Genomic DNA, 20,618 nt, shown 5'->3' with positions numbered 1-20,618 from the left:
GAGCTTAATACCTACATCATTTTCTGGAGATGTTCTTGACTGGCTTAGGATTTCAGGTTACATAAATTATGCTCTTGTCTTACATTACACATGGGGCCGATTTTCAGTAAGGGTCTAAGAACAGGGACAGTAGCCTTACCGCCCCATTAACCCTGGTGATGGGCCCACTGTAAGCTTCACATAGGCTTACCGCTGGGCAGTGAAAACGCCTGCCTGAAACAAGTGGTAGGCCTCTTACCCATGTAAATCCTATTGACGCTCCTGCCATGCGTACTGGCGTTCTGATCAGGAAACGACCAGAACAATTTAAAAACAAATTTCTCGTGGAACCGGAAGGAGCAGGAATGCTTCACCTGCCTCCACAAAAATACTGCGGACCGCTGCTGGCCCGGCTTCGACATCACGTTCCCCGCCCCTTCCGAGCAAGTATATGGAACCTGTGAATTGCGATTAGCAGGGGGAAATTTGGCTGCTAATTTCCACTCCCTATCACGGAAGTGCTGAGCCCAATAGTAGTCCCGAGCTGTTGCCCTGGCTGAGGCCAACTAACTCAGCTGTATGGCTCGGTATGATACCAGAGGCAGTGCATTCACCCACTAAGCTGTTGATGAAGCTCATAAATCAATTTTATACACACAGATTTTCGGGAATTAATAGCCCAACAAAAAAAAGAGCTAAGTTAACACAAAAGTTTCCATCTTGCTGTTGATTGGTCAAACTCCTGCATGGTCATAGAATGACCTCCATTGTATCGTGGCTTTCAAAGTGGTGGTTAGTTTCTTGGACGCCAATATAAGAATGAATGCTCTGTTCCCTGTGACTGCATTACTGTTGGTTTTGACAGGAAGATTGTCTTGTTCTTTTTTTAAAAAATTTTTACAAAGGTATAATTGTTTTGAGCTCCAGCCTTAACTTCAAATTGCTTATTTTTCCATTGCTGATATATTGCAATAAAGCACACAAAAGAAAAATGACTTTCAAAAGAGTTCACAATTAATTCGTGTGCAACTTTAAAAATGACTTCAGTTGAAATGGTTCAAAATTGTGCTCCGGTAAATGTCATTACTGGGCAAAGAAAGAAGTGTGATAATCAAAAAAATGTACAGTTTGTAATAACAAATAATCTGTTGAAGATATTGCTTCTGTGTAAGTTTTCATGTACGCAAGACCAAATAAAACTGTTAGTAATGGCAGTCATTTCTTAAAGCGTACGTTTTTCTTGCAGAGCTATCCCTGAAGATGAAAACCAGGATCGGCCACTACGCTTAAGAGCTCCTCCTCCTCTCATCTCACCACAGCGTCCTTTGAGAGAGACCTCCCCTTTGGCGAGGCCCTTTCTATCTGCTCATGCACTTCAACCAGCTCAAGCACTTAACTACAGCACTAACTGCTCGAGGATCGACCATGATGCACTGAAGGACCCAGAAAGACTTCAGAACAATAATGTGAGAAACGATGCTTTCAACAAGACCACTGGAGAACACTTTAACCCAGAACTTCCTAAATCTTGCACTGTTAAAGATGTGAGCGTAATTAAGGAATCTGGAATGCCAAGTTTAAAAACCAATACGGTGCCACCCTTGAAGGAGCAGACGTCTAGTCATCAATCCATAAAAGATTTTAACAGTGACTTCAAACACCAAATTGCAGATAGCCGCCTTGAAGAGCTGCAGAAAGAATGCTTGGATCTGTCTACCACCTCTGGCGCAACTGATCTGAGTCTGAAAAACAGAAAGAGTTCTCTCATGCCCAACACGTCTATGCTTTATAGCAATGATGATGTCACTGCCAGCAGCGTGCACAATGAGGAGCTTTCACTCCAGCAACCTGTTATCAGCAAGTTAGATCTGGCAGAAAAGAAACTGAAGGAAGCCAGGATGAATGGTATGACATTTCTATCATTATAAACTTGTCCCATATTTAAGCACAATCCCCTCCACCCCATTAATTCAGTTTGCACCACAGTCCTATTTCTACAGATTTGTCATTGTAAATGACCATTGATGCCTTGCATCTCTCTCTAATTTGGATACAGTTGAGGGCTTGGCTACCTTAAATAGCATGAATCTGTGTGTCAGTTGTGGTAATTTTAGTGCAATATATTTGAAGGACAGAAAGGCAGCACAAAAATTTAAAAAGATTAACTTAAGATACCTTTCAAAGTTTCCCTCTCCTTAACTTCAAAGGTAGACAGAATGAAAAAAAACCATGCTTTTATACGGCACCTTGCATGTCCTTAGGATGTCCTAAAGTGCAAAACAGCCAATGAATTACAGTCACTCTTGTTACATAGGCAAATGCGGCAGTCAATTTGCATAACAGTGTCCCAAAAACAGCAGAGATAAATGAGCAGTTTGGTGATCATGGTTGAGCGAGAACTCCTTTGCTGTTCTTCAGATAGTGCCATGAGATTTTTTACATCCTGAAAAAGCAGACGGAGCCTTTGTTTAATGTCTCGTCTGAATGATAACACCTCAACAGTGCAGCACTCACTCAGTACTGCACTGAAATGTTAGCCTAGATTATGTTATCTGCTCAAATCCTGGAGTGGGGCTTGAACCCACGACCTTCTGACCCAGCAGCTAAAGTACTATGACTGAGCCAAGCTGAAACTTGCTGGTCCCACCAATCCAACCTCCTTCCTGACATCAGTTCATCAGGGAAGTGGATGGAACTACCACCTTCCACGTTCCCACCACTGCCCCCAACAGGAAATCCCAAGGAGGTGCCATTGGGGCAGACACTCAGGATTTCTGGATCCTGCATATTTTCCCTCCTCTGCTAGTCCTCTCCTGCTCATTTTATGCCGGATCTCTGCCCCAGACCCCAAGGATTTTGGCACCATTGTGTATGAGGATACATGTTAGAAAGCCGATGAGTGAAACAAAATAAACCAAGGTGCATTGAGTGAGCCATCTGACTCATGAGTGTGATAGATGTAAACAAGCTGTTCAGGCTGTGTCAGAATGATGTAACAACTATAGTGAATAAACTGAAAAGACTTCAGTGCTGCTTGTTCTTAATTTACACCTTTTCATAATTTGATGCAGAAGTGTTGCGATAGAGGTTGAGTGCATATGACTCCAAAAAAAATTTTTTTTTGATGTTGCACATACTTTTTATGATGCACTTATTTCTCCTTATTGATTTCCTCTTCCCAGGACAGCATTCTGGTCGTAGTTCTTCCGATGGCACCGTCTGCAAAGGAGAGATAAGACACAGGATACGCAGACTGGCAGAACGACCTCCTCTCAAGCTAGATGAAACTCCTAGGGTAGGTGCACAGAAATCTCATATAAGTGGTGATTGGACAAAACAACATATTCTCTGCTTACCGCAATTATTTTAGGATGTTTCTGGAGATTCTGACATTAAATGTCCTCCTATTGGTTTTGGGTATTTTCATGTAAAACATTTAGATCGACAATAAATGTAATCTCATAAAATAAAATATGTTAATAGAAAGCATAAACATTGAAAACACACACATCTGTCCAACCTTTAACTGATATATGCTTCTAAAACTTAACTATTGGACAATAACTTATCCTGTAATTATTACAAAAAAAAATTATTCATATGAAACGCTGACCTTGCATCTATCAAAGGAAAATAGAGAGACTTCTTCCTCTGATTTTATTTTGGGGGTGTCTTTTGTTTTTATGTTCTTGTTTCACTGTTGTATAATTTTATCATATCTGTGTGCTGGAACAAACTCTTTAGGAGTGCTTAAAATTGTTTGGGTTCTCTTGGGTTGACAGGAAGTCATTAGGAAAATGTTGTAAAGGTCATGAATTGACATTTCTGATTGGTGCAGAATGGGTCAGTTCTTTATATGTGTTCTGCCACATTTTAACCCCTCCATTGTCTTCTTTATCTCACCAACTATCTCCGCTCTCCTTTCCTGAAAGCGTTGCCTTCTTGCTAAGGCACCTGGTGCCTCAACCAGGCAGCTATTATTCACATCTGAATTTTGCCAATGAATGCCATCAGCTACTCGGCAATCTAGTCCCCACCTGACATGTGTGCTTCCAGCAAGGGTCACTGTGCAGCTTCGAAATATTCCAACATGATCAGTTGCTATGTAACTAGAAGCATTATATTAATCTAGAACAGAGGAATTTATGACTTAAGTGCAGGCATTAATCGACTTTACACTTGAATGCTGGTTAAAGTGCACAAACAATAAAAGTTAAAATCTTAAAAATATTGGTACAAATTATTCCCACTCTTGTGGTAAGATTTTGAATTGTAATATTTTCAGTTGTAATTTTTATCAATACCAAATACAACCTTCATATCCCACATAGTGCCTGGGACTAACCAATGTTCATGGTTTTATTGGCTATTCATATGAAAGAAAGAAGAAAGACTTGCCTTTATATTTATTTAGTGCCTTTCACAACCTTAAGACGTTCTAAAGTGCTTTAGGGAAAGTTATCCTTTCTGTTAGTTAGTGCTAAATAATTCAGCCATATGTTATGTGGTTGAATTACATGTGTTACATGGTTGAATTACGTGTGTTACATGGTTGAATTATGTGTGTTACATGGTTGAATTACATGTGTTACACGGTTGAATTACATGTGTTAAACATGGTTGAATTACGTGTGTTACATGGTTGAATTACGTGTGTTACATGGTTGAATTACGTGTGTTACATGGTTGAATTACATGTGTTACATGGTTGAATTACATGTGTTACATGGTTGAATTACATGTGTTACGTGGTTGAATTACATGTGTTACGTGGTTGAATTACATGTGTTACATGGTTGAATTACATGTGTTACATGGTTGAATTACGTGTGTTACATGGTTGAAGGGCAAGAAAAGACCATCAGGCTCAGTCATCAGTGCTCACTCTATGTAGTCACATAAATATAGGTTCATTTAAAATGATTTCTGTTATCTACTTAACATCCCATCGCAGAAAATGATGTTCCTTGGAGCTGTGGGTCTGACCACTCAGAGCAAGAAAGAAGAAGTCAAACAGCAGAAGATGAGGAAGCGACGCAGGATGCTGAGAGAACGCAGCCCATCCCCACTTTGTTTAGAGAAGAAACAACACTCTCCTCTTCCTCCTCCTCCTCAAGTCCGTTCCATCAACCACTCTCCAGATGAACTGAACAAGGCAGCAGATTTCGAGGAAAAGAAACAATTTCTTGCACTCTTCGACTTAAAGCACTTGACCATAGCACAGAGGAAAGGTAGGTGAACACTATTAAAGTGACATCACAGCTTCTGCAAATGAGAGTTAATAACCCATGATAGATTGGATTGAACAATAAATGGACAATACAATGAGGAGTCTTTCTTTTGTTCGCAATCTTTTCTAGCCAAGAGCCTGGCCTCTAAATAAATGTGGGGTAAGTGCAGGAAGGGAGTAACATCACTTGTTCTAAACCCAATATCTACATTTTTTCTGCAACTGGCACAGAAAATTTAAATTAATGTGTATTCTATCCCAAAATGGTATGAACAGAAAGCTTATAGCATACCTTGCATGCAAGAATAGCTGAATCTGATTATAAATATCCTGGTCAATATATTTATTTTACCTTTGTTTTCATTGCCACCTCACTACTCCATGGCCTGGAGCTCCTGTTCCCACACTGTTTATATATACGCACCAGAAAAAGCAGTTTCCACATGCAAGTCCTGAACTGAAACTCACCTTTGTGCAGGAAGTGACTGGGATATCGTATCTCAGGGTTAACAATCCACCCTCGTATATAAGGGGTATAAGGAAATGGTACAAGTTGTCCAACGTACACAACTGATCATAGAATCATAGAAATTTACAGCACAGAAGGAGGCCATTCAGCCCATTGTGTCTGTGCCAGCAGAAAAAGAGCTATCCAGCCTACTCCCCCTTTCCAGCTCTTGGTCCATAGCCCTGTAGGTTACGGCACTTCAAGTGCATATCCAAGTACTTTTAAATGTGATGAGGGTTTCTGCCTCTACCACCCTTTCAGGCAGTGAGTTCCAGGCCTCCACCACCCTCTGGGTGAAAAAAATTCTCCTCAACTCCCCTCTAATCCTTCTACCAATTACTTTAAATCTATGCCCCCTAGATATTGACTTCTCTGCTCAGGGCAATAGGTCTATTCCTATTCACTCTAACTAGGCCCCTCATAATTTTATACAGCTCAATTAGGTCTCCCCTCAGCCTCCTCTGTTCCAAAGAAAACAACCCCAGCCTATCCAATCTTTCCTCATAGCTAAAATTCTCCAGTCCTGACAACATCCTCGTAAATCTCCTCTGTACACTCTTTAGTGCAATCACATCTTTTCTGTAATGTGGTGACCAGAACTGTAGGCAGTACTCTAGCTGTGGCCTAACTAGTGTTTTATACAGTTCTAGCATAACCTCCCTGCTCTTATATTCTATGCCTTGGCTAATAAAGGAAAGTATCCCATATGCCTTCTTAACCACGTTAGAATATGAGAATAAACTAGCGAGAGACATAAAAACAGACTGTAAAAGTTTCTATAGGTATGTAAAAAGGAAAAGATTAGCAAAAACAAATGTGGGTCCCTTACAGGCTGAGCCGGAGAAATTATAATGGGGAATAAGGAAATGGCAGAGAAATTAAACAAGTTGTCTGTCTTCACGGAAGAAGACGCAAAAAACGTCCCGGAAATAGTGAAGAACCAAGGGTCTAGCGAGAATGAGGGACTGAAAGAAATTAATATTAGTAAAACAAAATAGTACTGGAGAAATGAATGGGACTGAAAGCCGATAAATCCCCAGGACCTGATGGCCTACATCCTAGGTTTTGAACGAGGTGGCTATAGAGATAGTGGATGCATTGGTTGTCATTTTCCAAAATTACATAGATTCTGGAACGGTTCCCATGGATTGGAAGGTGGCAAATGTAACCCCATTATTTAAGAAAGGAGGGAGAGAGTAAATGGGGAACTACAGACCAGTTAGCCTGACATCAGTAGTAGGGAAAATGCTACAGTCTATTATTAAGGACATGGTAACAGGACACTTAGAAAATGATAATAGGATTGGGCAGAGTCAACACCGATTTATGAAAGGGAAATCGTGTTTGACAAATCTGTTAGAGTTTTTTGAGGTTGTAACTACCAGAATAGATAAGGGGAAACCAGTGGATGTGGTGTATTTGGATTTTCAGAAGGCATTCGAAAAGGTGCCACACAAGAAGTTATTAAACAAGATTAGGGCTCATGGGATTGGGGGTAATATACTAGCATGGATTGAGGATTGGTTAACGGACAGAAAACAGAGAGTAGGAATAAACAGGTTATTTTCGGGTTGGCAGGCTGTAACTAGTGGGGTACCGCAAGGATCAGTGCTTGGGCCTCAGCTATTCACAATCTACATCAATGATTTGGATGAGGGGACCAAATGTAATATATCCAAGTTTGCTGATGATACAAAGCTGGGTGGGAATGTAAGTTGTGAGGAGGATGCAAAGAGGCTTCACGGGGATATAGACAGGCTAAGTAAGTGGGCAAAAACATGGCAAATGGAATATAATGTGGAGAAATGTGAAGTTATCCACTTTGGTAGGAAAAATAGAAAAGCAGAATATTTTTTAAATGGTGAGAGATTGGGAAATGTTGGTGTTCAGAGGGACCTGGGTGTCCTTGTACACGAATCACTGAAAGTTAACATGCAGGTACAGCAAGCAATTAGGAAAGCAAATGGTATGTTGGCCTTTATTACAAGAGGATTTGAGTATCAGAGTAAAGACGCCTTACTGCAATTATATAGGGCCCTGGTGAGACCACACCTGGAGTATTGTGTACAGTTTTGGTCTCCTTACCTAAGGAAGGATATACTTGCCATAGAGGGAGTGCAACGAAGGTTCACCAGACTGGTTCCTGGGATGGGGGGATTGTCCTTTGAGGACTGATAGAGTAGACTAAGCCGATATTCTCTAGAGTTTAGAAGAATGAGAGGTGATCTCATTGAAACATATAAAATTCTTACAGGGCATGACAGGGTTAATGCAGGGAGGATGTTTCCCCTGGCTGGGGAGTCTAGAACCAGGGGTCACAGCCTCAGAATAAGGGATCGGCCATTTAGGACTGAGATGATGAGAAATTTCTTCACTCAGAGGGTGGTGAATCTTTGGAATTCTCTACCCCAGAGGGCTGTGGAGGCTCAGTCGTTGAGTATATTCAAGACAGAGATCGATAGATTTTTGAATATTAAGGGAATCAAGGGATATGGGGATAGTGCAGGAAAGTGAAGATGAGGTAGAAGATCAGCCATGATCTTATTGAATGGCGGAGCAGGTTCAAAGGGCCAAATGGCCTACTCCTGCTCCTATTTCTTATGTTCTTATGTTATGTTCTTATCTACCTGTCCTGCAACCTTCAGGGAACTGTGGACATGCACGCCAAGGTCTCTCTGTTCCGCTACACTTCTCATTATCCTACTATTTATTGTGTATTCCCTTGCCTTGTTAGCCCTCCCCAAATATATTACCTCACACTTCTCTAGATTGAATTCCATTTGCCACTTTTCTGCCCACCTGCTCAGTCCATTGATATCCACCTGCAGTTTATAGCTTTCTTCCTCACTATCAACCACACGGCCAATTTTTGTATCATAATTATTCTTAATTATGCCCCCTACATTGAAGTCTAAGGGTGAGAAATTCGGTATCGCCCCATTTGGGGCGCAATTATCGGCCGGGCGCAAAGTTTAGCGCCTGGCGCTAATTATCGCCTCCGACTGCAAATTTGGCTTCTTTCACTCCTGGAGGTGATTGGAGTGCTAAATCAGGCACTACACACCTCTCCTAAGGTGCTAACGCCGAGGAGCGAGGCGCTACCTCAGAGCACTGGCAAAGCTCATGTGATGTCAGTCAGCAATGGAACACAGACACACTGGCGCCGGCCAGTTCTTAAAGGGGAGGGTCAATCTTGCTCTCCATCCACACCCTGCTCATTGCAGCCTTGAATCTCGGCCTGGAGAGACCTGTACATCAAATCTGCTGGAAGGAACAGTGGAGAGACCCAGGAAAAGAGCTCAGAGTGCAGCCCCCATAGTGTCTTCTAAATCGATGCAAGGAAGATCAAATCAAAATGAACCTGCAAAGTGTTGCTTAGTACCCAAAACTCCTCAACACCGCGTTGAATATCTCCAGAAGTCTCTCTCTCTTACTCAGAATGCGTGGTGCAAAAATGTCGCTGACAAAAAAAGGCAGGAAGTGGTCACCTTTGAATAGCGCTCCCCCAGTCCCTTCCCGACTGCAAAACGCTCTCCTCAACCTGTCATTGCTAGCGGCAGGTGGTAAGGCAGGGGGCGCTACTCAATATCCGGTCCGGGGCACTACCGGGGCATTGCACGCTCGACTGACATCATGATCTGCGGGCGCAGGAGATCGTGGCAGTAGTGTTTAGCGCCGCTGCAAAATGTCTGGTCAATTTCACAAGCGCCGCAAACATCGCCGCGCCCGGGCGCTAGTTGCTTTGCGCCCTCTTAAGGCGCTAACAGGAGGTGCAAACCAACCGAATTTTTCCCCCTAATACAATACCACAAAAAGCAAGGGACCTAGTACTGAGCCCTGTGGTACCCCAATGGAAACAGCCTTCCAGTCACAAAAACACCCGTTGACCATTCCCCTTTGCTTCCTGCCACTGAGCAGGGGAGTTATCCCCAGTGTCCTGGCAAATCATCTGGTCATTGTCACATTGCTGTTTGTGGGAGCTTGCTGTGTGCAAATTGCCTGCCATATTTCCTACATTACAACAATGACTACACTTTCATTGGCTGTAAAGCACTTTGAGATGTCCAGTGGTCATGAAAGGCGCTATATAAATGCAAGTATTTCTTTCTCTTGCTCTTTATGTATTTATAAAACATCTTTTGGTTTTCCTTGACTTTACTTGCCAATATTTTTTCATGCCCTCTCTTTGCTTTCCTAATTTCCTTTTTAATTTCACCCCTGCACTTTCTATACTCTCAGCTTTCTGCAGTATTTAGCACTCGGTATCTGACAAAAGCTTCCCTTTTGTTCCTTATGTTACTCTCTATGCTCCTTGACATCCAGGGGACTCTAGATTTGGGAGACCCACCCTTTTTCTTTGTGGGAACATATTTGCTCTGAACCCTCACTGTCTCCTCCTTGAGTGCCTCCCTGACACTGATTTACCGTCAAGTAGTTGTTTCCAGTCCACTTTTGCTGAGTCACATCTCAGCTTAGTAAAATTGGCCTTTCCCCAATTGAAAACTTTTGCTACTGGTCTATCTTTGTCCTTTTCCATAACTACACTAAATCTAACTGAATTACGATCACTACCATCAAAATGCTCTCCCACTGATACCCCTTCCAACTTCCCAGCTTCATTCCCTAAAGTTAACTCCAGAACTAGGGTACGGTTGCATAGTGGTTATGTTACTGGACTAGTAATCCAAAGGCCTGGACTAATGATCCGGAGACGTGAGTTCAAAGCCCAGTGCGAATTTAAATTTAGTTAATTAAATAAATCTGGAATGAAAAGCTAGTGTCAGTAATGATGACCATGAAACTACTGTCGGAAAAACACATCTGGTTCACTAATGTCCTTTAGGGAAGGAAATCTGCTGCATGGCCTACATGTGACTCCAGACCTACGGCAATGTAGTTGACTCTTAACTGCCCTTTGAAATGGTCTAGCAAGCCACTCAGTCGTAACAAACCGCTATGGAAAAACAATAAGAATAAAACCGGACGGATCACCCGATATCGACCTAGGCACCGGATTCAGTAAATGCACACACAGCCCAGTCGACCCTGCAAAGTCCTCCTCACTAACATCTCGGGACTTGTGTCAAAATTGGGAGAGCTGTCCCACAGACTAGTCAAGCAGCAGCCTGACGTAGTCATACTCACAGAATGTACCTTTCAGCCAATGTCCCAAACTCCTCCATCACCATCCCTGGGTATGTCCTGTCCCACCAGCAGGACAGACCCACCAGAGGTGGCGGCACAGTCGGGAGGGAGGGAGTGGCCCTGGGAGTCCTCAACATTGACTCCGGACCCCATGAAGTCTCATGACATCAGGTCAAACATGGGCAAGGAAACCTCCGGTTGATTACTACCTACCACTCTCCCTCAACTGATGAATCAGTACTCCTCCTGATTCTATCCTAGTTAATATTAGAGTAGTTGAAATCCCCTACTATTACCGCCCTATTGCTTTTGCACATCTCAGAAATTTGCCGACATATTTGCTCTTTATCTCCTATCTCCCTCTGACTGTTCGGGGGTCTATAGTACACTCCCAGCAGTGTGAATGCCCCTTAATCTCTCCTATAGGTAGAAAAATACCAAATTGACAGATAATGTCATACTTCCAGCAGCGCTGCTTTCCTCCTTCAATTGAGATCTACCACAGCAAACCCTAATATTGTAGGCTTCAACTGAAGGATGAAAGCAACACTGGATATGGGCCCTGAATGCCAATCCTGCTGAGTCCTGAAGCTGCCATAGTTGCAGAAATATACTGGAGAGAGAGTTAACAACAGAAGAAAATGAAAGGCAAAGAATAAAAGTAGAAGAGAGAAAGGGGGGAAGAGCAAGCAAGACACACAAAAGTGAAGGAGGAGAGAAAGAAATGAAAATGGGAAGTAAAGGGAGAGAGACAAAAGTGAAGGAACTGAGACAGAAGTAAAGGAGGAGAGCGATGGGTAGAAGTGAAGGAGGAAAGAGAATAATGGGAGGATAAAGCGGAAAAGGACTAAAGTGAATGAGGTGTAAATGGTGTGGTCAAAGGATTCCAAGTAATGTAAAATACATTGGGAGTTGGATGTATCATTTAATCATGACGCTGCCTGATTCAAAAGCAATTGAGTCATCCAAGATCCACTTAATAGTTGTGTTACAAAGATTTGGCCCTTCAATCCTCAAGCAATTCTGCCATCTCAGAGAAAAGTTTCCTCTTCTATTTAATTTTTTTTAACCATAAATTGTATTGCATAGTAAAGTAAAACTATTACATTACAGATATTGAAGAGACTTTGTTGAAGCTTCTAAATAAAAGTAAGAAAAAATGCACTTCTCAAACACATTCACAACCTTCAGATTCAGCTCAGTCTAACAAGGAACCGACCCTGTGCTCAGGTAGGAACCATCTGTTTGTGTAGTAATGTTCCCAATATTCCAGTTCTAAATATAGTGATCATACTGAAAGAAATGGGTAATGGCAGGGATCACCAGGATCACCTGTTTGCCCGCTTCCAACTTTGGTTTTATGTGGTAAAATATGTTTTATTTAATAATCCGACATGTATAGACTGTATCATCACAGCATTGTTGTCTTTACAGGAGTGGCAGGTAAACCTCACTATTAGAAAGAAAGAAAGACATGCATTTATATAGTGCCTTTCACAACCACCGAGTGGCCCAAAGCGCCTACAGCCAATGAAGTACTTTATGATGTGTAGTCACTGTTGTAATGTAGGAAATGTATTGTATTACACTTTTTGATCACCTTCTTTTGTGACTGTTATTTTTTCCTCATCTTCTCCCTTTACTCCTCATTAAGGGGGAGGATTTCCTTTGTTTGCTATTTGTATGAAATCATAAGCCTATCTTTTATACTCATGTTTACAATTTCATTACAACTAGAAAACAAAGGAAAGAACTTGTACAGGGTTACACCTGAAATGCTAACCTGTCTTTACTCTTAACAGAGGCTGAAAGATCTGCTGTGCATTTCCAGAACTTACTTTTATTTGTTTTTTTTATTGGAAATGAGCATTCAATTGTGGCAGATTTCCATTATACGGCCTGTTAACAAGACACTGCAAAATGTTTACATGATGTGATCATTTGGTATTTGAGTCTTATCCACCATGTTATTCTGTTAATATATGTTCAAATGTTTATTGAAACATTTCTGCTCCAGTCTGCTGTGCTGTGAAGCTGTACAGCACAGGGTCTGTGTCAGTGATTCACCATATGACAAGTTCTCAATCTCTGCATGTCTGTCAGGAAGTGATGCAGACCAGAGGTCAGATTCTTCCACACAAGAATCAGTGCGAAGATCATACCCTTTCTTGGGACCTGCTCAAGAGCAACAATGACAAATGCTTGGGAGTAGGTTCTTGTGATGGCCACTGCAGCTAAGGAATGGTGTGTTGCACAGGGAGAGCTAAAGAGAGGATAAATAAAAGAGCTTGAAGAGAAATTCGTTTTCAGAAATATTGAAACAAAGACATTTAGGGTATCTTCTCACTGACAGGAGGTATACCCATTTCTGGCAACATTAAAGCACCATCATGGAGAGCTGGCATTGTAGGTCTCCTGAGCAGGAAAGACTTGCGCTGATGACATAGCCAATGGATCTTCTAAGCTGTCTGCCATTGGAATGGTGGGAATTCATGACCAATACTGAGCTCTTTATTTACTTTCCAAGAGTGAGTTTGACAATGAGTGGGAAGAATACCAATCCCCTCCAAATGATAAGTCAATCAGAGTGGAGGTTCTTCCAGCCAGGTGTCACTACATGCCCTCTCTTTACGATGCTGCAGCTAGACTGCTTCATCTGAGAATGTGTCCTTTAAAGTTGGGGATGTTTTAAAGATCTTTTTAGACACATTTTCCTGAGGAGTGTAATTACATTAGAAGTACTTCACTTCCCTTCCCGGAAGAACACTCTCATCTAAAATTGATGATCTAAAAGTATATGTACTGAATAAAGTTGTCACAGTCCATTGTCATGAGGAACTGATAGCTAAGCCTCAGGCAAAGCAAAGTAAGACACCCAATAGTCCTAGAAATATTCTGATAATTGTGTTCTCTTGTTGATTAATGCTGGCAGGGCTGGAAGCTACATGCCACGCCACCAATGTTTTTTTTAAAAATGAATGCCCCATTGTTAAGAGGTCATCATGTCACTGAGATTAGCAGCTCGTAAAGTAGGCAGAAAGCCTTATTATAATAATTTTGCTTCTTTATTAATGAGCTTTTTGGCAAGTTCAGGGATAGACAGGTTTGTGAGAATATTATGTGGGCAAACTTTAACCTGGACAGGGACACTAAACAGGCGATATCGCATGGGCCGCCTATTACACGCCCCGCTTGATATTCAGTTCTGTTGATGTCAATGGCCTGTTTTATGCTACCACTCAGAACAAGTTTCTACCCTGTTGATTCTTAGTGAAAAAGTACAGGGAAGTTATTTAACATACTGCCTATTGTTGACACATAGGGACAAGTCATCATTCACTAGGCTACTATAAGACACAGGACGAAAGGAAAACAATGTATGAAAGTAGTACTGATGTTGGCATTTCTTACAGCTCTTTCCATGTACAGAGCCGTGTTTAATTTTCCCATTCAATTACGTAAATGTTTCTCAATAAGAGAAGAAAGACACATTGCCTTAAACAGCCTGGGTTAACGTCTGGAAGAATTTAGATGTTCTGCACTCCGTTTTAGCATCCAAACTCAAATTTATGATATAACTTGGGCCGGAGAAAGCAAAGTGCCCTTTACACAGTAGTGTCTTAAATTCAACTTCACAAGAGCACCCTCTACTATATCAATTTACCATTTTCATTTTTCATACCAGCTATGTTTATGGCCACTCTGGGGGGAATTATAACCCCAAAAAACAGGTGGGTTGGGGTCAGGTGGCAGGTTTATGAGTGAAAAATCTGAATACCAACTCCAACCCGGCCACATCCGGTTTTAACGGAGACGAGACGGGGGGCAGGCAGCCAACCCGATCCCAGGAAGCAGGTTGGCACTGTAAATATTAAAATGAGGCTCTGTGCCTTATGATGAACCACCATTTTAAATTAAAATTTCCTACATTACAATAGTGACTACACTTCAAAAAGTACTTCATTGGCGGTTTGGAACATCCAGTGGTTATGAAAGGCGCTATATAAATGCAAGTCTTTCTTTTCTTTAACTATGGCAGGCAAGTTTCCCAGGCCTCGGGAAACCCGCCAGCTAAAGGAAGGCAAGGAATGCTGGCTCCAGGAGGTAAGTGCCTTTCCACTTACCTGCTGGATTCAGCGTTCCTGCCTCACCAACCTCCCGCAATCGGACCCCTCTGACCCTTCCAATCACCACCCAAACTCCCTGCCGAGGCCTGCGACCACACCCCCCCTCCCCCCAAACTAGGCTTGCGATTTCCAATCCGCCCCCTTCCCCACCCGGCCTTCGCTCATCGGTGCCCGGCCCCCGACCTCCCCACTCCGGCCCCCGATCCCCCTTCCGGCCTTCTAAACTTCAGCCTTCCGACCTCCCCCCTCCAGCCCCCGATCCCCCTCTGGCCTTCCGATCTCCCCCCCCGCCCCCCCAGTCCTCCCTCCGATCTTCCGATCTTCCCTCTCCAGCCCCTGAGCCCCCTCTGGCCTTCTGACCTCCCCCATCCGGCCCCCGATCTCCCTCTGGCCTTCCGACCTCCCCCCTCCGGTCCTCGATCCTCCCTCCGGCCTTCGATCCCCCCCAATCCCTCCTTCCCACCTCTCTGCGGCCTAGTATCGCAGGCCTACCCGCCTGACAGCCAGCCAGCCTCTCCATCTGGTTGGCTGCAGGCAGGAAACAATGATTCTAAATACTAATCAGGCCCTGCCATTAAATTTGGCAGGGCCTGTGGGAAACCTGCACTCCCGGGTTTCCCGACTGCTGTCCAGCCCCCCAGCTCCCTACCCACCTCCAAATTAAAATTCCGGTCTCTGAGTGAGGGTGGCAATTTAGTTCAAATATAGTGCCAAATTTGGGGTAATTTTAAGCCGTTGGTTCATTTGCTTAGAGGGAGCCTTTGGCTTCATGTTAGCATTCCTGTCTCTGAGCCAGAAAGTAAAAACCAAAATCTCCTATTATTTTTGTCAGTTCCCTAGGGTACAAGTGGTGCATTTACATCTGACTTTATCACTAAGTTTAACTTAGGGAGGTACAAGCTTAAGGATTGAGCTCTTGCTCCATCACCATCACCTCCTACTAAGAAGGTGGTGTTGTTTTTGAGCTCACACTCAAGCTTCTGAGTGCCACTAGCTCCCATGTCGAAATAATAGTCACTAATATGCTGGCCCACTTCCCTAATGCCCTGAGCAACATTTCAGCAGTCAGCCCGGGTAGTCTCTTGGCGCAGGGCAGAAGGGGTGACATGCACATTACTGGTTGTAATTTGCAACACTGCCCGTAGGAAACTCTTGCTCTATATCCTGCTTTTCGGGGCAGAGACCCAGTGTTACTGAGTCCCACCCCATTTCCACCCCCACCACTGCCACTGGAATCCTGCCTCAGGAACGCCGAATCCCTGAGGAAACTAAGGGTCAACATGTTTAAATTCAGGACTGTATTCCGATCCACTCCTTCCAAACTTGAATAATGGTACAGTTCTTCCAGGATTTCCCTCCTTTATGTTAATTCTTTCCTGCTTTGTGTTCACTCTCAGGTGCAAAAGGAAACACATTAATAAAAGAAACGCAGCTGCCCCAGTCACTCAGAACACATCACAAAATGGACATTAAAGCACAGCAACATTTCAAGTCTAAAGTTTCATTTGTCACTCTAGGACCTCACAGTCTACAGGGAGAGAAAGTGTTCATCATATCAGTGTGGGGATCATCATATCAGTGTGGGGATCATCATATCAGTGTGGGGATCATCATATCAGTGTGGGGATCATCATATCAGTGTGGGGATCATCATATCAGTGTGGGGATCATCATATCAGTGTGGGGATCATCATATCAGTGTGGGGATCATCATAGCAGTGTGGGGATCATCATAGCAGTGTGGGGATCATCATATCAGTGTGGGGATCATCATAGCAGTGTGGGGATCATCATATCAGTGTGGGGATCATCATATCAGTGTGGGGATCATCATATCAGTGTGGGGATCATCATATCAGTGTGGGGATCATCATATCAGTGTGGGGATCATCATATCAGTGTGGGGATCATCATATCAATGTGGGTTCAAATCCAGGATCCAGAGGTTAACGAACAATGTACTAGCCCACTGTATCAATTAGTTGGCATTCAACCCCATCACACACACAGACACACTTAATGAGTACCAGAATTCATCATTAAATGTATACCACTGTTCTTTGTGATTATTTAATTTTAAAAGTAAAAATTATAGGTGTAACTTTCAACTTCGGCAAGGGTGGCAGACTGGCTATATCGGATCGGTGAGCTCGTTATCGAATGCGCCTGATTTTCCTTACTCACGGTATCAGACCAGCCGCCTGTTATAGATCCCACCCAATTTTCCTTACTCGCTGTATCAGATCAGTGGGAATTACCTTTTGGTAGCTGTGTAATTTTCCATTGATAATCTAAAATCTAAACAGACATGAAACGGAGGACAGTCGATAGATTTTTGGATACTAAGGGAACCAACGGATATGGGGATAGTGCGGGAAGGTGGAGTTGAGGTAGAAGATCAGCCATGATCCTATTGAATGGCGGAGCAGGCTCGACAGGCCCAATGGCCTACTCCCGCTCCTATTTCTTATGTTCTTACGTTAATTACCAAATGTGACATGCTGGCGATGATTTAATTTCCCACTGAAGGGAAGTAATAGCAGAAACAGATTATTGCAGGTTGCTGATTCCTTTCTTGTTCCCAGGCGCCTACTACCTGGGAACAGAGAAGGGTGCAGGCTGATCAACAAGGAGCAGAGCTGATGGTGATGATTTTGCCACTGCTTTAATTGGGTGCTCTGACCAGCAAAGAGGAAGCCAACTAGAAGCTGCCATCACTTAAGGCGATCTCTCCCTGGGTCTGTGTAAACATTATTATGTTATTATTGATGAGTGGATTGAATAATTCTTACAATCTGGAGTCTCTACCTCAGCGAGGCAGGCCCCCAGCTGTGCACGATAAATGTGATTTTGCTTGTCTAATCACTGAAGTGTTGGGTATTTTTGATGAGATGCAGGAGTTCTGAGCCAACCTAAACCAAACTGGCTAGCTGCAGAATTTTCAGTGGGGGCATAAAATACATGAGCCCTCTGACCGTTTTTATAATAGATCAATTCAACTTAGCATTCATTGCCGGCATCCAGCAAAGGTTTGCCACAACTGCCTAGATGACCCCTGCAAACACCCGTACCAGATTTTATGTCAAGTTTGGTTTAGATTCAGCTGTTCACTCAAGTATTCAAAACAACTAGATCATCCCCAGATGAAATACTCTCGACACAAGATGTGAATAATGCTGCTGTCAGGATAGTTACACCAAGGAACGCGAAGGTTCATAGAGACATCAGAAAACGAACAGATGATCTGTTTTTATTTTGCAGATGCTCCCGGTGTGACAGGTGCAGCTGACGTCAGCTGTCTCTCGGTGCTTCCACCTGACAGCAATCCAACTGCTCGCTCTCACGAGGACCTGCCAGCCCAGCCTCAGGCAGAGCGACACAGGCCACTGTTGACACCAGAAACATCAGAGACTGTGCCAAAGGATCACACAAGCAGCATAAATGAGAACAAATCTGACAAGCTGGGAGCAGCAGATTCTAGCAGTGCCTCCAGTGACAAGGCTAAACCATCTGGGATGGTAGCTGACAGGAATGGAAAAATCAAACTGCTGGACGAGTTTCTGCAGAAGTTTCGCGAGTCCGTGTTGCAGAGCACTGAAAACCAGGCTTCAGATCAGCCCAAAGGTAATGCATCCAGTCAAGATAAGCAACCCTACTTATGAATCTCATTTGTAAGTTTTTTTTGTTTACTTTAAAAGACCCAATTCACCCCTTGTGTCTTCCCCTCCCTTTTCTCTCCCCTTGCTGGGCACACACCACCTGGCATCCTCTGCCTCCAGCCTGGCAAATTGTGTGACTGGTATCAGTCCCTCTCCACAATCGGGCGACAGGACGCACAGTTCAAATGAGCTGAGCCAGGCAGTGTAATTCTTCAACCTATGCTGATAGACAGCATAAATAATTTGCAGCAGCATGACATTCTGTCATAAACTCCCAGACTTACGGCATAAAATCATGCGATTTGCATTAAAAAATCCTGCAGGCAGTGAAAACGCCATTTTCTGAGCAATAACAAATCACGAGCCCTCTTCATAGTTATTTGTAGGCTGAGAATGTATTTATTCACACCAAGTTAAATTGAGCACCATCATATAAATATTTAAATTCTAATTTGTGTCATGCATTCCTATCTCTGTATTGCCTCAGGCACAGACGATATGTGACATGGGGAGACTAAGAAAAGGGTTGAGGAAAAATAACTTAAAAAGAGCAAAGTGCATCACGCTCAAGAAAAATAGCTAAAATAATTTTTGATACTGACTGACATGGTGTGGCACAAGTCAGGCAGGTCCCATGTATGGTCCCTGAACTATACTGAATTAGCCTATTTCTTAGAGACATCAGCAAGGCCAATAAAATTAGCCTCAACACCCCTAGGCAAGAGAGAGAAACATGCTGAAACCTGTGCACATGTGAAAACTGGGCAAGAATAGCACCAGGCTTGATTGTGTAGCCTCCCATTTTCAAGTAGCCCGCCAACACTCGCTGTCCAGGCTCAACCTGGGGAGAGAGCGGGACTATGGTATTGAGATAGAGGATCAGCCATGATCATATTGAATGGCGGAGCAGGCTCGAAGGGCCGAATGGCCGACTCCTGCTCCTATGTTTCTATGTTCTATGTTTCTAACCATGAGAAATGGCCGTAGAGACAGTCTCTTCAAGACTGCCAGAGTCCAGGGAACCATGTTCCAAGCCTAGGGGAATGGAGAGAAAGTAGCTTTGCTAGTTGCAATGGCACTTTGCCTATTCCCAACCCCTCCACTGTGGTACAGTAAGGAAATCCTGTTCTTCTACCAGTGAGGGGATTCAAGTACTGTGCTATCCTTTGTTTAATGGTATCAGGATTTGTCAATACCCATCGTGTGGTGATCTAAAAGGGTATCAAATTTCCCGTGGTTCGTGTGCAGTCTCTTGTTTTCGATCCACAGTGTGCCACGATTCGTCAGTTCCCAGGGATTGCAAATTATACCTGGGGCTGTAAAACTGGGATGAAGTAGCAGCATGTAATAAATTCAAGTGTGAGCAAACGTTGACTAATGACATCAATACAAATGGCACTTTGGGACAAATGCTGCAGTGACAACAAGTCAATTTTTATTTACAGTTAAAATCTAACCCTTTGCGTACACTTGATTCCATTTCATGTTTTAGATACAACTTAGAACCATTATATTTTGTTTTAAAAATGAGGATGATGAGACCAAAGATTGTGCTGTCAGCTAAGAGTACCGATTACTATACAGATTACTGATTGTGGCTATTTACCACCACAACTCTGATACAGCCAGTGGCTCAGTTCCCTCAGCACCCTCACCTCTGAGTCAGAAGGTTGTGGGTTCAAGGCCCACCCCAGAGACTTGAGCACAAAATTCTAGGCTGACACCCCAGTGCCGTGCTGAGGGAGTGCTGCACTGTCGGAGAGTGCCGTCTTTCGGATGAGACGTTAAACCGAGGCCCTGCCTGCGCTCTCAGGTGGACGTAAAAGATTCCATGGCACTATTTCGAAGAAGAGCAGGGGAGTTAGCCCCAGTGTCCTGGCCAATATTTATCCCTCAATCAACATAACAAAAACAGATTATCTGGTCATTATCACATTGCTGTTTGTGGGAGCTTGCTGTGCACAAATTGG

The 20,618-nt window shown here is 43.3% G+C and overlaps 1 protein-coding gene across 2 annotated transcripts in view; it reads left to right on the top strand.

The window, feature by feature from the left end:
• Nucleotides 1–20,618, top strand: part of LOC147117760 (genetic suppressor element 1-like) — a 193,530-nt gene that overhangs the window by 157,380 nt on the left and 15,532 nt on the right. For both annotated transcript variants that reach the window (XM_085989008.1, XM_085989009.1), the window contains 5 exons: nucleotides 1,226–1,884; nucleotides 3,162–3,274; nucleotides 4,934–5,210; nucleotides 11,976–12,092; nucleotides 18,251–18,613. In XM_085989008.1, the coding sequence (XP_085845134.1) occupies nucleotides 1,226–1,884; nucleotides 3,162–3,274; nucleotides 4,934–5,210; nucleotides 11,976–12,092; nucleotides 18,251–18,613 (1,529 nt within the window). The remainder of the gene's footprint in view (nucleotides 1–1,225; nucleotides 1,885–3,161; nucleotides 3,275–4,933; nucleotides 5,211–11,975; nucleotides 12,093–18,250; nucleotides 18,614–20,618) is intronic.

Source organism: Somniosus microcephalus, chromosome 5, assembly GCF_052327205.1.
Source record: "Somniosus microcephalus isolate GS21.2 chromosome 5, FLI_Smic_1.0, whole genome shotgun sequence".
NCBI classification, from domain to species: Eukaryota; Metazoa; Chordata; class Chondrichthyes; order Squaliformes; family Somniosidae; genus Somniosus; species Somniosus microcephalus.
The sequence above is the reverse complement of the archived record's forward strand: the minus strand, read 5'-3'. Positions and strand labels throughout refer to the sequence as shown.